We start from the raw sequence: 14,879 nt of genomic DNA, 5'->3' as shown, positions 1-14,879 counted from the left end.
AAGAAATTGTGGAGCTGTCGGGAGTGACTTGGAGCTCAGTTCAGCGAATTTTGACAGAAGATTTGGGAATGAAAAGGGTGGCTGCGAAATTCGTGCCACGACTGCTGACTGCTGAACAAAAACAAGGTCGCGTGGAAGCATGCTGTGCTTTGAAAGAAGAGTCCCGAAATGATCAAAACTTTTTTTTGTTTCCTCAAATGAAAAGAGACATGAAAGGAAAGCGTTTTTCTGATGTTGCTGAGGTGAAGGAAAAAACGACGGAGGCGCTGTCAAGCATCTCAAAAGATGAATTTAGACAATGTTTTGAAAAATGGAATAAAAGACTAGACACGTGTATTAGTGTAAGTGGAGAGTACTTTGAAGGGGATTGAAGGTTTGTGCTTAAAATTTGAATAAATAAGTTAAAAAAAAAATAAGTTCGGTTTCTTTTGGGTACCCCCTCGTATAGGCCAGTCAAGGTCTTATTTACAGTTTGTGGCCCTCTCTTCATCAAACAGTACAGCTGAAACTACTGCTCTGCTAATTCTTGCCATATATTTACTCATCTCTCACATGTAACCCCAAGATCAGATCTAAAAGCATAGCCTGTAAGTAAGTAAAAGCAGCAGAGTTAACTGCTATCATGAACTCACTGATTCAACTGCTGTGTGATCATTGTAATCATGGTGTCCTGTCCAGTACCCAAGATGCGAGTCAAAACCTCTGTAAGTTGGTGTATATTCCTTACGATAAGAACCAAGGTGCCATTTGCCGACTATGTGTGTCATGTATCCCAACTCTTTCAGGTACTCTGGTAGTAGCTTCTCTGTCAATGGAAGCCCCCGAGGCTCTGCCCCATACAACACTGTGTGCTGCATACCTATAATATTTTGAAAGTTGTTAAATATAACAGATCAATGGAATGTTCATTGGAAATTGTATGGGAAAATTTGACAATTCCCATCTCTATCTATGATTTCCATGGATAACCATGCCATTGTAAGATCTGAGATTCTCACAGTAGCGACTTTCACAAGAACTATCTTTTGTAATGTGATGACATTTAGTCTGAAAGAAGTTTACCAACATATTAAATGATGCTGAAATTACTGACCTTAGGTATTTACAGTGACTAATTATTGATGTTAATTTTGTTCTTGGGTTGTTACACTGTATTTTTGTGGACATACTGCTGACATTTCAGAGGTACATGTTTCCTCTGTTTTCAGGATTGAAGTGTATAGGTCTTTAGAAGGTCCACCTGTACAACTTTCCCAGTACACTGGTTATATTGGCCTTGACAAAGAAACAATCAATATTCTATCTGTCCCCCAATTCCTTTTCAAAACAAAATCATACACACACAGCAACTCGTAAATGTGCAAACTTCGATATTGAAGATGGAAGTTACATGCAGCTCAGAATGTTGTGCAACATCGCCCACAATCGCACAGTATAACAACCCAAGAAGCGGCCCGAAGGTGAAGCTAACTACTCACTTAACGCTGAGGCTAAGCACATGGTGTAGGTGGAGCTATACCTCCACTCCTCCATAGGTCTTAATGGCATGGTGCTTAATTAAACACAGAGGAAACTATACCCTTACCTTTAATGTTAAGTGTAATCAATTAATCATTTCAATTATTACTGAAAGTCGTAGAATACTCCTGTTTTGTGACACACTGTTGTCCTTACCAGTATGTACTGGATGCTTTCCAGTCATAAGAGCACTGCGGGATGGTGTACAGATGGCAGTGACATAGTACTGGTTCAGAATGATACCGCTATATGCCAGGGCATCAATGTTTGGTGTTGGAATCTGGTTCGATCCATGAAATCCAACATCATTCCAACCCTGAGCACACAAATTGAAGGAATAAAATTTAAACAAACAAATGAAAACAACCAAAAATGTAAAAGAATAAATGATCAAACAAATTAACTAGCTGGCTAATTATCTACATAACTAATTAACTGATTATTTTGTAGCAGCTTATAGCGCAATTGGTTGAGGCACTATGCTAGAGATGGATGGTCGCGGTTTCAACTCCCGATGAGGTCACTGGATTTTTCAGTTTACTTAATCCTTCCAGTGGCACTAAGGTTCTAGGGTTCGACTCAGTTGTTAACAGATATGAGTACTGGAAGCTTCCTGGGGGTAAAGGGCAGCCGGCAAGTAAAGACGAAAATCCCACCACCATCTGTGAGCCGACTGTGTAGAAAATGTGGAAGCCTCGACGTCTGACAACCCTGTGGACCTCCACAGCCTGTTATAGGGAGAGTTTAACCTTTATTTTACCTTTCATTATCATCTTCCTTTTTGCATCCTGTTGTATTACGGAATGAGGGTCGAAGGTGGTCCTCTATATAACAATTTTGCTATTAAAGTCAATACAAACTACATAAATAAAACTAACAGAAGTGTCAATGTTAATTTTTGTAGTTGTTATTCTTCACCAATACAAGTTTCTAGTGTATAGATTATCATCATGTGGTTCACAAATCAAACAGACTCTAAAGGGTTAAAATACATAATCACTGAATTACAAATTAGAACGGATTATTTTTTTTCTTCACATTTTAATACTGTGTTTTATGATAAATCTTCATGTTATATTTTAATTAGCTAAATCCATGTTGCAGGGCCCTTGTCGAGCGGCTAACACGTCCTTACGTGGAAAACCGTGGTTCACAAACTAAATGAACTTCGCGGGGGGGGATTGACTTTTAATCAATCCAAATTGTACAAATTGATTAAAAAATTTAAAGTTACCCCTGTAACAGGCCGTGAAGGCCCATAGGGTTGTGAAAGGTCGAGGCTCCCATATTTTCTAGATAATCGGCTCACAGATGTCGGTGAGGGTGTCAGCCTTACGCGCCGGCCACCCATTATCCGCCAGGAAGATTCCTGGTACTCATTTCTGTTAGAGGCTGAGTCGACACCAGCGCCACAGTGCGGCTGGAAGGATTAGGTCAATTTTAAAATCCGATGACCTCATCGGGAATCGAACCCGCGACCTTCGGGCTTGTAGTATAGTGCCTTGAGTAACTACGCTACTGCGTACCCCTTAAGGCAAGTGGTTCTCATATTAACCACTATATTATAATCGTAGCATGATGCTCAAATGGATATTTTGGTTTGATATATCATAATAGGTACCGAAAACTTATGAATTATTATGAATTCGGCGTTTCGGAAAAGCACGAGGCCTCCATCTTCAAGGTCGAGGAATAAGCCAAAGCAGACCGGCACGAAGCAGTCAGGAAACAGACCTACATGCTGGTCTCTGCATATTCTTCGACCCTGAATATGGAAGCGACATGTTCCTCTGAAATATCGGTTGACTTTCAACGGACTACACGTCGTTAAATGCCAGAAGATACAGTTGGCATTACTTATACGTAGGTTGGTCATATGTGCCGGTTCCTTGTCCCGGGCGGTGGATTAAGAATTGAAGAAATGTCCCGGATTTCAACTATAAGCATTCCTTGTGCTCAAAACAAAACTTGGTCACCGAGGGAAATAGCAAACGATACATATATAGTGGTTTATTTTGCAACACGGTTAATATTCAGACTATATAGCGTGAAATGGTAGGATAATGAACTTCAGAGACAATAATAATTTAAGTAGGCAACAATACAGACTTCTGAATTCTGGTACATTACCAAGTCATCTGCCATAATGAACACAATGTGTGGCCGTTGGTGGTGGTGCGAGGACCTAAAACCACTGCAGTGCTGCCAACCATCAGTGATGAATAACATCACAGTCACGGCAAACCTGAACTCCATTTTCACAAGCTGTAATATAAGGAGTGTGTGTGTATAGGACAAGTTCACAAGTTAACACAAAGACATGACAAGATGGATGTACCATCTGATTTAACATGAAATGACTTTGAGTTTTTGTTCGTATGTTGGATATTTATGGGTATCCTATGTTTCTCATAATTACTTCCCTGAAGACCACTGGCCTACTGGTCTTTATAATGGAGACGCAGTGTTAAGAACTTAATTTCATGACCGCCTCTGTGGTCTAGTGGTCACAGTTCCTGGCTACAGATCCAGAGGTCCCGGGGTTCAATTCCCGGCGCTATAAGATTTTCTGAGAATAGTGGGTCTGGAACGGGGTCCACTCAACCTCGTGAGGATAACTGAGGAGCTACTTGAATGGAAATGTAGCGGCTCCGGTCTAGAAAACCGAGATTAACGGCCGCGAGGAAGCTTTGCACTGACAACGTGACACGCCCGGCGGAGGTCGTGGAATTTTTAAGGGCGGAAAAATTCAGGGAACAAGTCCTCCGGGAGGGACTTTAAGCCGTGGGTCCCGTGTCGTAGCTTTATGGCATGTAAAAGAACCTCATGTCTCAAGTAGACCTCTGAGCCAAATTCATGACATTTCCCGCCCAACAGTAGTTTCTAACGCCTCTGGTAGATGGGGGAAGCATCGAGGTACCGCTCAGCTAGTAGAGGCCGAACTCGCTGGCTGAGTCGGGGCTGATGGCACGCACCAGTAACGGTAGGGTATAGAGACTGGTAGAATATCAAAGGAGGACGCACAATGGACCAATACCTGGTCTAAGTGCATGGGGAAACCCACCCCCTCCAACAACAACAACAACAACAACCACGTGACACCCTCTATCCACAAAAGTTGGCACTAACTTCGCCGATAAGCGGCGGTCGCTCGGTCGGTATAGTTCGCTTGCGGACTACAGGCAACGGAGTTATTTAGATTAATTTAAGATTTTAAACGTTATAATTCAAAACTATACAGGAATTTCATTAACTTTCTCATTATTCCATACTAAATTCCAGAGTATTTTAATGACATTGATAGTCAAAAGATCCACTGTCTTTTATAAAACACAAAGATTTATTAAGATTTTCACAACATCCAGCCACTGGACATTATCCTGAGCCAGTTGAATCCAATCCAGACTCACCAGTTAATACTACTCTCCCATCTACGTCGAGGCCTCCAATTTGACATTAACTGATCGCAACACAAATGATCGAATTTTTTTTTAAATAAAAGCTGTAATTTTGTATTTGAGTCTCTCATAGCGGTGACTATGAAGAACATATCTTCAGAGATGTGACGTCATCCAGTCTGGTAGAAGCTTACCGGAAGGAACATGCTTCCTCAGTCTTCAGGATCGAAGAGTAAGCCAGTAATCGGCGTTTTCTCCTTGATTCTTGCTTTTTTATTACTTGCCTTATTCCTCGATTCTGAAGATGCAGGCAGTACCAGACAACACGGTGTCACATCCTCAAACACTGTAATTCGTAACGGTGTCAGTCTCCTGTGTCATGTACCAATATTTCTCTACTATGAGCCGTTTCTTGATAAACAACAAAAGTTCATAGGAATTGAGGTTCATATAACTGCGGTCTAGATTTGAACCAAGGGCCTCCCCGGTAGAAGTCTAGAGCATTGACGCTCTATAATTACGTTGGTCCTTCATATATATCGTCAGTGTTCATTAATTATTATTATTTTTTTGAAATTGCGTATCACATTTTAAATAATTTCTATAAATTGGGAGGGGGGTTCAAATTTCTGCATTGATATCAAGTGGTTCTCAGACTAAAATGGCTTGGGAACCGCTGCTCCAGACCGCAGTCTAGTCACTGTACTGACTGAGCTATCCGGGTCATTGAAACATGGCAGCCGGATATTATTTTAACTCTTTATCTATGCCTACACATATTATTTCAGTTGTGCACGACGTCTGCTTTCTGGCCCCTCCCTGATACAAGAACCCGGGCTAAAGAGCAAACCTGTGTCCCATTATCATATGTTACGTGCAACACGAATATGTAACCCCGCTCAGGTGTTGATGCAGTTGAGCGTAATGCATACCGTGCAGGGAATCCAGCCAGAACTGCGCATGTCCTGCATTTCGGAATACCTGAATAATGCATTCTTGCTCAAAGAACCTTAATGGAATAGATCGCTTATTATACGTACGGGTAGATGTGAAAATAAAATTTTATAAATTTATTTAACGTCAATAGGCTTAACTCATATTATATAGCGTTAAATGACGGAATGATTTACGAATAATCAATTGGAAAGGCTGTGAAGGGAAGCGGTTGTGGCCTAATTTAAAGTAACATTCTGGAATTTGCCAAGAGGAACTGGGTATATCATGAAAGTCCTCAGTCAGAAGTCGATATTCCGACCGAAGTTCAAACCGTGCAATTCCCAATTATAAATCAGAGGCGTTTCCATGAACATGTTCGAGGTATAGGGCAAGGTGATGCCAGATACAGAAAATATAAGAGGCTTAAACTTGGCGGTGGTCAAGCTTATGACTAGGGCCCGGATTTCTATGACATGTCATATTTTTTTCCTAGGGTTTATTCCTATTTTTAAATGTAATTATGCATGTTTCCAGTCATTCTTATTGAAATTATGTCGTTTTTATTGTGCATATAAATGCATATTTTAGAGTTTTTTTTGGTTTTACAGCATATTTTGGCATAATTTTGAAATAAGATCATATTTTTGTCATTTTAGAAACAATTCTTTGATATAATGTAAAATTTCGGTTCCATAATGCTTAGTATAACAAAATAAATTTCAGGCTGGACTGTTGCTTCAATGTGGAATAGAGTTCAAGTACATGAAGTTCGTATTAAAAACCATATTTTTGACTGGACTGTACTTGCAGTTACAAAGGCGAAAATTTGTGAAATGCAGCATTTATGACCTGGCAAGCCGGCCTTTCCCAGTCGAGGCAGGAGGGAGGCAAGTGTAACGGGTATTCTCCTATTGTACTCCGTCTTACTATAAGGTATATACATCCCATTCTTTCTTGGAGGGCTTAGAAGTATTCTATTTATATATGTGGAGGGCGTTATAAGACTTCAGTTTGACTTTACAATGCCTAAAGTGAGTACATGTAGTTCAAGGAGCGCAAAGTTGCGTAGTTTTGTACAGGAGTTTGGTGATAAAGTGTTTAGTACCGATGGCAAGATATTTTATTGTAAGTTGTGTGGCGTGAAAGTTACGGCAGAAAAGCGATTTACTGTGCAGCAGCATTGTAAAACTTTTAAACATGGTAAATGTTTAAGCAGATTATCTACAAAGGATAGCAGACAAAGTTTGTTGTTTAAAAACAGTTCCACTAATTCTTCTTCTTCTTCTTCTGCTTCACCTTCTTCAATGAACAATGGGTCGGAATTTTCGAAGGATTTGTGTCAGTGGATGGTATCTTCGAATATTCCATTAGAGAAATTGCATAATCAGCACTTCAGACAATTTTTGGAGACATACACTAGTCATCCTATCCCAAGTGAATCGACGTTAAGAAAGAATTATCTCTCTACATGTTATGAAGATATGTTAAATAAGATTCGAACATCTGTTGCTGACAACAAGATATGGGTTTCCTTGGACGAGACTTCTGACGTAGATGGGCGGTATATTGCGAATGTTATAGTTGGGACCCTGAAACAAGATCAACCTGGAGAGAGATTTCTTCTTGACTGTGAAGTTCTCGAAAGAGCAAATCATTCGACTATAGCTGTCCTATTTGATAATTCCATGAAGTTGTTGTGGCCAAATGGAATACAGCGAAATAATGTCCTTCTCCTAGTAACAGATGCCGCTCCATACATGAAGAAGGCTGCCAAAGGACTTCGAATCCTCTACCCGAAAATGGTCCATATTACTTGCCTCGCTCATGCATTGCATAGAGTGGCTGAAGAAGTTCGAGGACATTTTCCTGATGTAGATAGGCTAGTTTCAAACGGAAAGAAAATATTCATCAAGGCCCCTCTTCGAGTGCAGAAATTTAAACAAGAAGCTCCTCTACTGCCACTTCCTCCACAGCCTGTCGTCACACGGTGGGGTACATGGTTGGATGCTGTGGCATATTATTGTGAAAATTACACAGCCATTGAGAAAATGTTTAATGGCTTTGACAGCAGTGAGTCAACATCAATTAAAGCTGTCAAGGACTTATTCTCTACCACTCTAGCACAAAATCTGGCATACATAAAGTCAAACTTCTGTTCAATTTCAGGTGCAATAACTCGCCTGGAATTTGTAGGGACTGAACTCTGTGACGCGTTGGACACTGTAAAGAGCATTGAGAATGAACTAAACCGAACTCGTGGTGAAATAAGTGACAGGATTAAAACCAAAATAGAAAGTGTTCTTCATCGGAATGCTGGTTATTCAACATTATGCAAGATTGCAGATATACTTTCCGGTAAACTAGCAACATTCGAAGATGATACAGAACTGTCACCAAACGACTTGACATTCTTCAAATATGCTCCTGTCACATCATGTGATGTGGAACGAAGTTTTTCCAAATACAAAACTATCCTTAGTGATAATCGGCGATCTTTCAAATTTGAAAATTTGAAAATGCATGTAGTTATAAATTGCAATTGTAACAGTGAAAATTGAGACGTGAATAACTCAGTGAAAATTGAGACGTGAATAGCTTGTGTTCTTTTAAATGGTGTTTTTAGATAACAGAGTTAAGTTAGTGTTCATACCATGTGCAACAGTGTTTGTCTAAAATATGAACGCAAATATCAGTATTAAAAAGAAAGCAATGAATGGTTTAATCCAGTACGAAATGTCGAAATTCCATCAGTTTTCTTTCCTTCAGAGACATAATAGGGCTAATTTGGTAAGTAGGACCTACTATCATATATTCATCATCTTTATTCTTAATTATTTTATTCTTATCTTTAATTAAAATTGTGAAATTTGATGTCCCATTCAATATTTAAGGTCATATTTTACACTTTTTAGGTCATATTTGACATAATTTTGGGTCATAAATGCATGCATATATTTATAGTTTTTAGGTCATAAAAATCCGGGCCCTACTTATGACCGTTCAAGTGACTAAGCTGCCGTTGTAGCATAAGATACGTAAAATATACATGATGTGCTCTGCGAACCCTGCACTGACAGAGGACTTGGGTGTAATGCAAACGGAAGAATTTTCAGTAACTTGCTATATGTGCGAAATGTACACTTGACGAAAGGCCAAGCATATATATAAGAGATAAACCCATCTTCTCGTCAGAGAGGATGTTACATAAGGACTATTACCACAAGAGTTCAGTTTAAAAATCTCTGGTCGTGGGTCTCATGAGGCAAGGCGCCTAGACGAATCGATTGATGTTAAACGGCCAATCGTGAAGTAACTTTGACTTTGAGTTTTCGCCAATTTGCTGTATGGAAGATAATATTAAAATGTATCTTAAACATGTAGCGAGTGAGGACAAATCTCAATTCAACTGTGGTCAGGACTTATGGGACAAACTGCTGGCGCTTTTGACAAAGGCTAACTGATGGACTATTAGCTCGATACGTAAGGCCCCACTCGATAGAGTTACCTGGTTGAACATGTAGGTCCATTATCTTCCTCATAAAAACCTATAATTCGATTGGATCCTGAGGAAAACTAATTCAGCCCAAGGTTCAAACCCAGTTTAACTCAGATAAAAAGTACAAACGTTCCTGTGCTTAATTAAGCACCACATCACGGAGACGTATAGAGAAGTGGCGGTATAGCTTCACCTTTCTTGACCTTGGCAGTAGATGGAGGTAAAAGGTCAGCTACACGCCCCGGCCGCTTTAGCTCGGGGAAATACTCCTGGTAGCAGGCGGTCTTGACGCTGCGGAATAGAGAAAAATCGCTTTCCCCAGCCAGGAACTGAACCCCGGAAGTCCAGCCTGTAGTCCGTAGCTATAATGATTGAATTATTCTGGCTCAGATACAGTTTAATATTATCATCCCATCTAAGCATCGGTCCCTTCACTTTATGTATAAGCCAAAATTATGTATACATTTCTCGATTTTTTCATGCATTCTATATGCCCTGTACATCTCATCCTGCTTGATATAATCACTTAAAGTACATTAAGTGAAGATTAGAGTCACGATTTTTTATTCCCAAATTTCCTGCGTAGCTTTATTTTCTCGGACGCCCTCGATTTCTAGAACTCAGAGAAACAGACTAGCGTCTTCGTACAAGGGACTTAGTCCTACCCCACTAGCAATAAAAAAATCATATATAACAAAAAATTGGGTTTAATAGTTTGAACAAAGTATCAGACTTTTGTTGCATCCTATACCGATACCATATTCACGTCTTATTCCGGCCTTGACTTGTACCAATTATGATGTCACTTTCAAATCCGGTGTACAAGAAATAAATACGCGGAGCTAGTACAGGTAGGAACTGAAAAGAAATTACCCAGTCGCTATAACAGAACTTTCTCACAACCATTCAAACAGAAAGTGACATTAAAACAATACGAAAAGAAGGAAAAAGAAGTATGGGCAGACCTCTGAAACGATGGAAGGATTGTTTTCTAATGTATGTAACATGTCTATTTACCTTTCTGTCTGGTTCTACAGCCTTTCGCTGGACCTCGGACGCTTTTCAGTTTCTTGATCTTTTACGCAGTTGGTAGGACTCCAAGGACGGGGGATCAGCCCGTCGCAAGGCTGATACCTACACACAGGACAGCATAAACATGGAATAAACGCACACAAACATCCATGCCTCAAGTGGGACTAGAACCCATGATCCCAGTGTTTGAGCGGGCGAAGGCAGTTATGCCTTAGAGGGCGCGGCTATTGTGACCGGCCATGCAACAGGCCTGCATAGGCCTAATACTGAAAATGATGTTGATGATGTAACAGTAAAAAAAAAAAGTAAAGGTGTCCCTGTACCAGGCCATGAAGGCCCATAGGGTTGTGAGACGTTGAGTCTCCCACATTATCTAGACAATCGGCTCAAAGATGGCGGTAAGGCTGTCAGCCTTACGCGCCAGCCACGCTTTACTGCCCAGGAAAATTATTTAATTAATTTCTGGTACTCATTTCTGTTAGGGGCTAAGTAAACCCCAGGGCCTAGTGCGGCTGGAAGGATTAGGTCAACTGAAAAAATCCAATGACCTCATCGGGATTTGAACCCGCGACCTTCCGCGTATTTGAATGCTTTCCATACTGAAGGACGTTTCAACTAGCAGGAAATCATAATGAGTTCTGCATTATATGCAACGTAATGTACGGCACTGTGATTACATGTTAATGTTCCAATGTAGACTATTGTGTAAGATGAGTTAATCTTGAGGAAACATATACACAGACTTAAGCTTTATGTGAACTACAGGTTGGATTGATCTGGCTCAGGATAGGGACTAGTGGAGGAATCTTGTCAACACGGTAATGAACCTACGGGTTCCATAAAATACTGGGATTTTCTTGAGTAGCTGCAGAATTGGCGGCCCCTTCAGAAGGGCTCAGCTCCATGAGTAAATAAGTACAGGTTAGTGGGCTGATGTAAACAAAAGTTTCCATAAAAAATATTTACTATTTAACTGGAAATCTTTCAGCAATTTCGGAGATTAAATATTCAGACAGACTGACAAACGGATACGTCTTCGGAAACATATTTTCTGGGAACTTATCAACTAAATCTTCCGGCTCGAAGAGTAAGAGGAAGAAACCAGCATGAAGCATGAAGCACGCAAAAGCCTTTGCCTGATGTCTGTTTGATACTTCTGGAGGCGACATGTTTCTCCGAAACGTCGGCTGACCTTCAACAGACAACTTGGAGTTATATTCCAGACGATAGGACTCTTCATAATGGCCGTTGTGAGAAGCTGAAATCCCTGATGCGACCTCCCTATATGCGTTCATTTGATGCGAATGACAAGTTACAAGAAAGCCTCCGCTGTTACGACGCGAAAGCTGCCGACCGCCTTCGCGTGGCGACCGCAGTTCAAGCTGTTGGGCCATGTAGACAGGCTTTATTGTCCGGCACTTGTGTAGGTGGGCAGCCGCTAATTGCAGAGCAGGAACCAACCGGATCGTGACCCAGCGGTCAGGGAGTCAAGGAGGAGTCTCTGCTTCCCATAAAGAACTGGCAGCAGGGAAATCCGCGGAGGTCATCTCTCCTCACAGACACATGCACAGCGTTGCACAGACACGGCAGTCACTTCCGCGATCTATCGAACATCACCATAACTTCTGAGCAAACATTGGGTAGGAGGAAGGAAAGTACTGAATGGAGAAAGAAAGAAAGAAGTAAACTAAGAGGGGCAAAAATATAGGAAGACGAAAAACCTCAGAGACAGAAAGGAAACATGACAGAAAGCAACAAATGGAGAAGAAAACAAATAAATAAAAGAAGACAGACAGAGGAAACAAAAGAGAGAACGAAGAGAAAGAAACAAATGTAGGAAAAAGGAAATAAATATAAGAGGGGAGAAAGAGAGTGAGACGAAGAAATAAAGAAAAGAAAGGAATCAACACAAAGAAACAAATTAGGAGGAAGAAAAAGGAAACAAAAAAAGAAATGGAGAAGAATAAAAGAGAAACAAAGACAGAAGGAAAGAAACAAATGGAAGGAAAAATAAGTATTAGAATGGTACAGAGACGAGATGAAGAAATATTGAAAAGACACATATCAAAAGAGAAAGAAACAAAAGAAAAAGGAAATGAACGGAAAATAAGAAGAGAAATAACGAGAGAAAGAGCGAAGTTAAAGAAATAAACAAAACAAGTAACACAAAGTAGTCCCTGTGCTTAATTACGCATCACACCGCGAAAAAAAAAAGTATATGGGAGTGGAGGGATATTTCCACTCATTCTTAACCTCGGCACTGGATGGAGGTGAGTGGTCAGCTTGATCCTGGTCTCTTTATCTCCGGAGGAAGGAGCCACCAGTACCCACTGGATCGGGGCCGATCGGGGTGTTGTGCAGAAGACACAAATATCTTGTCCACTGGTCTTCAAGCCCGTGGCCAAGGCAGTATACCGACTGAGCTATACCGGTCATGAAGAAGGAAGAAAAATAAATAAACCAAAATGGGGAGGCGACATAAGAAGGAAATAAATGTAAATGTGACTTAATTCAGGTTTTCATGCTGAAATAGAATTCCAGTGTTCGAGTGACTGCCGCCAAAGGTCACCAGCGGCTGTGAAGCCGTCGCAAAGTACAGAACTTCCTCATTGCTTCTTTCAGGATCCGTGTCTGTCCGTGACCCGTGTCTCAGCCTCGCATCCTTTATGGATTCGCACGTGTGAAGATCAAAAGATCTCGCTCAGGATGTCCTTGGTTCGATGACGTAATAAATCTTCATGGCAGGGGATGAGAAGTCAGCCATGTTCCTGGCGACGTTTTCAAATTATTCCGGTCGCTACTGACGTAGAATAATCTGTCGAGGCTACGATACTGTTGCATCGAAGTTGTTACTGGAACGATTATGGTTCACTACAGACTGGATAGGAGGACAGCAGAGGGCCCTTGTGAACGTAGTAAGGAAAGTTCGGGATCCATAAATAGCGCAGAATATCCTTTCTAGCTGAGTGACTATTAATATTAAAGTCAATTTTACCGACCACACAACATACCTTTGCTACTATCACACTACATGTTTCGACCTCAAGAGGTCATCCTCAAGTGTACGAACACAGCTGTATAATTACACGCAATCACATTCGTCTTCTCACTTATTCGATCCTGTATCTTATTCAGGCCCACGCTCAATGATATATCAAGTTCCTCTCACAAAACACAAGTTAAAATATTATTCTAAATGTCAAAAGTTAAAATTTTAAATTAAAAATTTGTGAATCGAATTTCAATTCAGATCACTAGTGTACTTTCACTTTCACTTGTTATTCAGTCACTTCCTACTTACGCTCATCACTGCGTCAAGTTCACTTTAACTGGTTTTAATTATATTATTGGTTAAAAGTTCATGAATTAAAGTTCAATTTTATTATACTGATTGCACTTTTCACTTTTTGGAGGTCTCGCTGTTCTTCCGCGTCCTCTGATGTTGCTGGATCTGTTACGGTCCTTGTCGTGATGGATACTGATCTTGAACTTGATATATTATTGAGCGTGGGCCTGAATATGATACAGGATCGAATAAGTGAGAAGACGAATGTAAATCGTTCCCTATCTGTGAGTCGCGCCCCTTGGGGGACTTGAAGCGAAGACGTTTAGTCCATAAGTAAACCAATGTTTCCAAGGGACATATTTCCAGCGATATGGGTTATTCTGCAAGAAAATGTAACGCAATTTAAGGACTTTTATCTATGAAACCATAATTGCCGCACAACCACAACACAGCACTATATTTTCTTGTCAGTCTAAAGCATTCGTGAGACTACGCCAATCCTCCAGCGGAAGGAAAACCCAGCGTATTCATTGAAGCATCCGGTATGGTGATTCTGTCTCCCAACAGATACTGAAAATAGAATCTAGTAACTTTCTAACTTCCACGTAACGATCTACGTCATTAACTGGTGATGACGTAGCCTCGAATTGTCGTGGACACAGTATACGAAATGCCTCTGTAGTCTAGTGGTCAGAGTTCCTGGCTACAGATCCTGAGGTCATGGGTTCGATTCCCGACGCTACCACATTTTCTGAGAATTAGTGGGTCTGGAACGGGGTCCACTCTGCATCGTGAGGATAACTGAGGTGCGATTTCAAGGAAATAGCGGCTCCGGTCTAGATAACCGAAATTAACGGCCATGGGATTCGTTGCGCTGACCACGCGACACCTTCTATCCGCTGAAGTTGGCACTAACTTCGCCGACAAGCAGCGGTCGCTCGATCGGTATGGATCGCTTGCGGACTCAAGCCACGGGAGTTTTTTTTTGTGTCTTTTAATTAGCCTGTTGGTTTCCTGGGTGTATGAAATTAATTGAAAACGTGCTACAAGCGGTTAAGTGAATGAACCACATTCTATCATATAATGACATAACAAAAGATCCGAAATAGCTCAGTCGATATAGCGACGGACTGGACGGATGGGGTTCGATTTGCGGCTGGGCAAGTAATTTTTGTTTCCTTCGCAGCGTCCAGACTGGTTCCGGGTTCCATCC

The 14,879-nt window shown here is 40.9% G+C and overlaps 1 protein-coding gene across 4 annotated transcripts in view; it reads right to left on the bottom strand.

Moving 5' to 3' along the window:
• LOC111874282 (arylsulfatase B) overlaps positions 1-14,879 on the bottom strand; it is a 76,922-nt gene that overhangs the window by 33,803 nt on the left and 28,240 nt on the right. For 3 of the 4 annotated variants that reach the window (XM_023869659.1, XM_023869660.1, XM_023869661.2), the window contains 3 exons: positions 3,649-3,783; positions 1,675-1,834; positions 633-859 (listed from right to left, as the gene is read on the bottom strand). In XM_023869659.1, coding sequence (XP_023725427.1) covers positions 633-859; positions 1,675-1,834; positions 3,649-3,783 — 522 coding nt within the window. Of the gene's footprint in view, positions 1-632; positions 860-1,674; positions 1,835-3,648; positions 3,784-10,365; positions 10,472-14,879 lie in introns of those variants that run through there. The other variant, XM_023869662.2, reaches the window with a different exon arrangement.

The sequence above is a fragment of the Cryptotermes secundus genome, unplaced genomic scaffold (genome assembly GCF_002891405.2).
Source record: "Cryptotermes secundus unplaced genomic scaffold, Csec_1.0 scaffold1806, whole genome shotgun sequence".
Lineage (NCBI taxonomy): Eukaryota > Metazoa > Arthropoda > Insecta > Blattodea > Kalotermitidae > Cryptotermes > Cryptotermes secundus.
The sequence above is the reverse complement of the archived record's forward strand: the minus strand, read 5'-3'. Positions and strand labels throughout refer to the sequence as shown.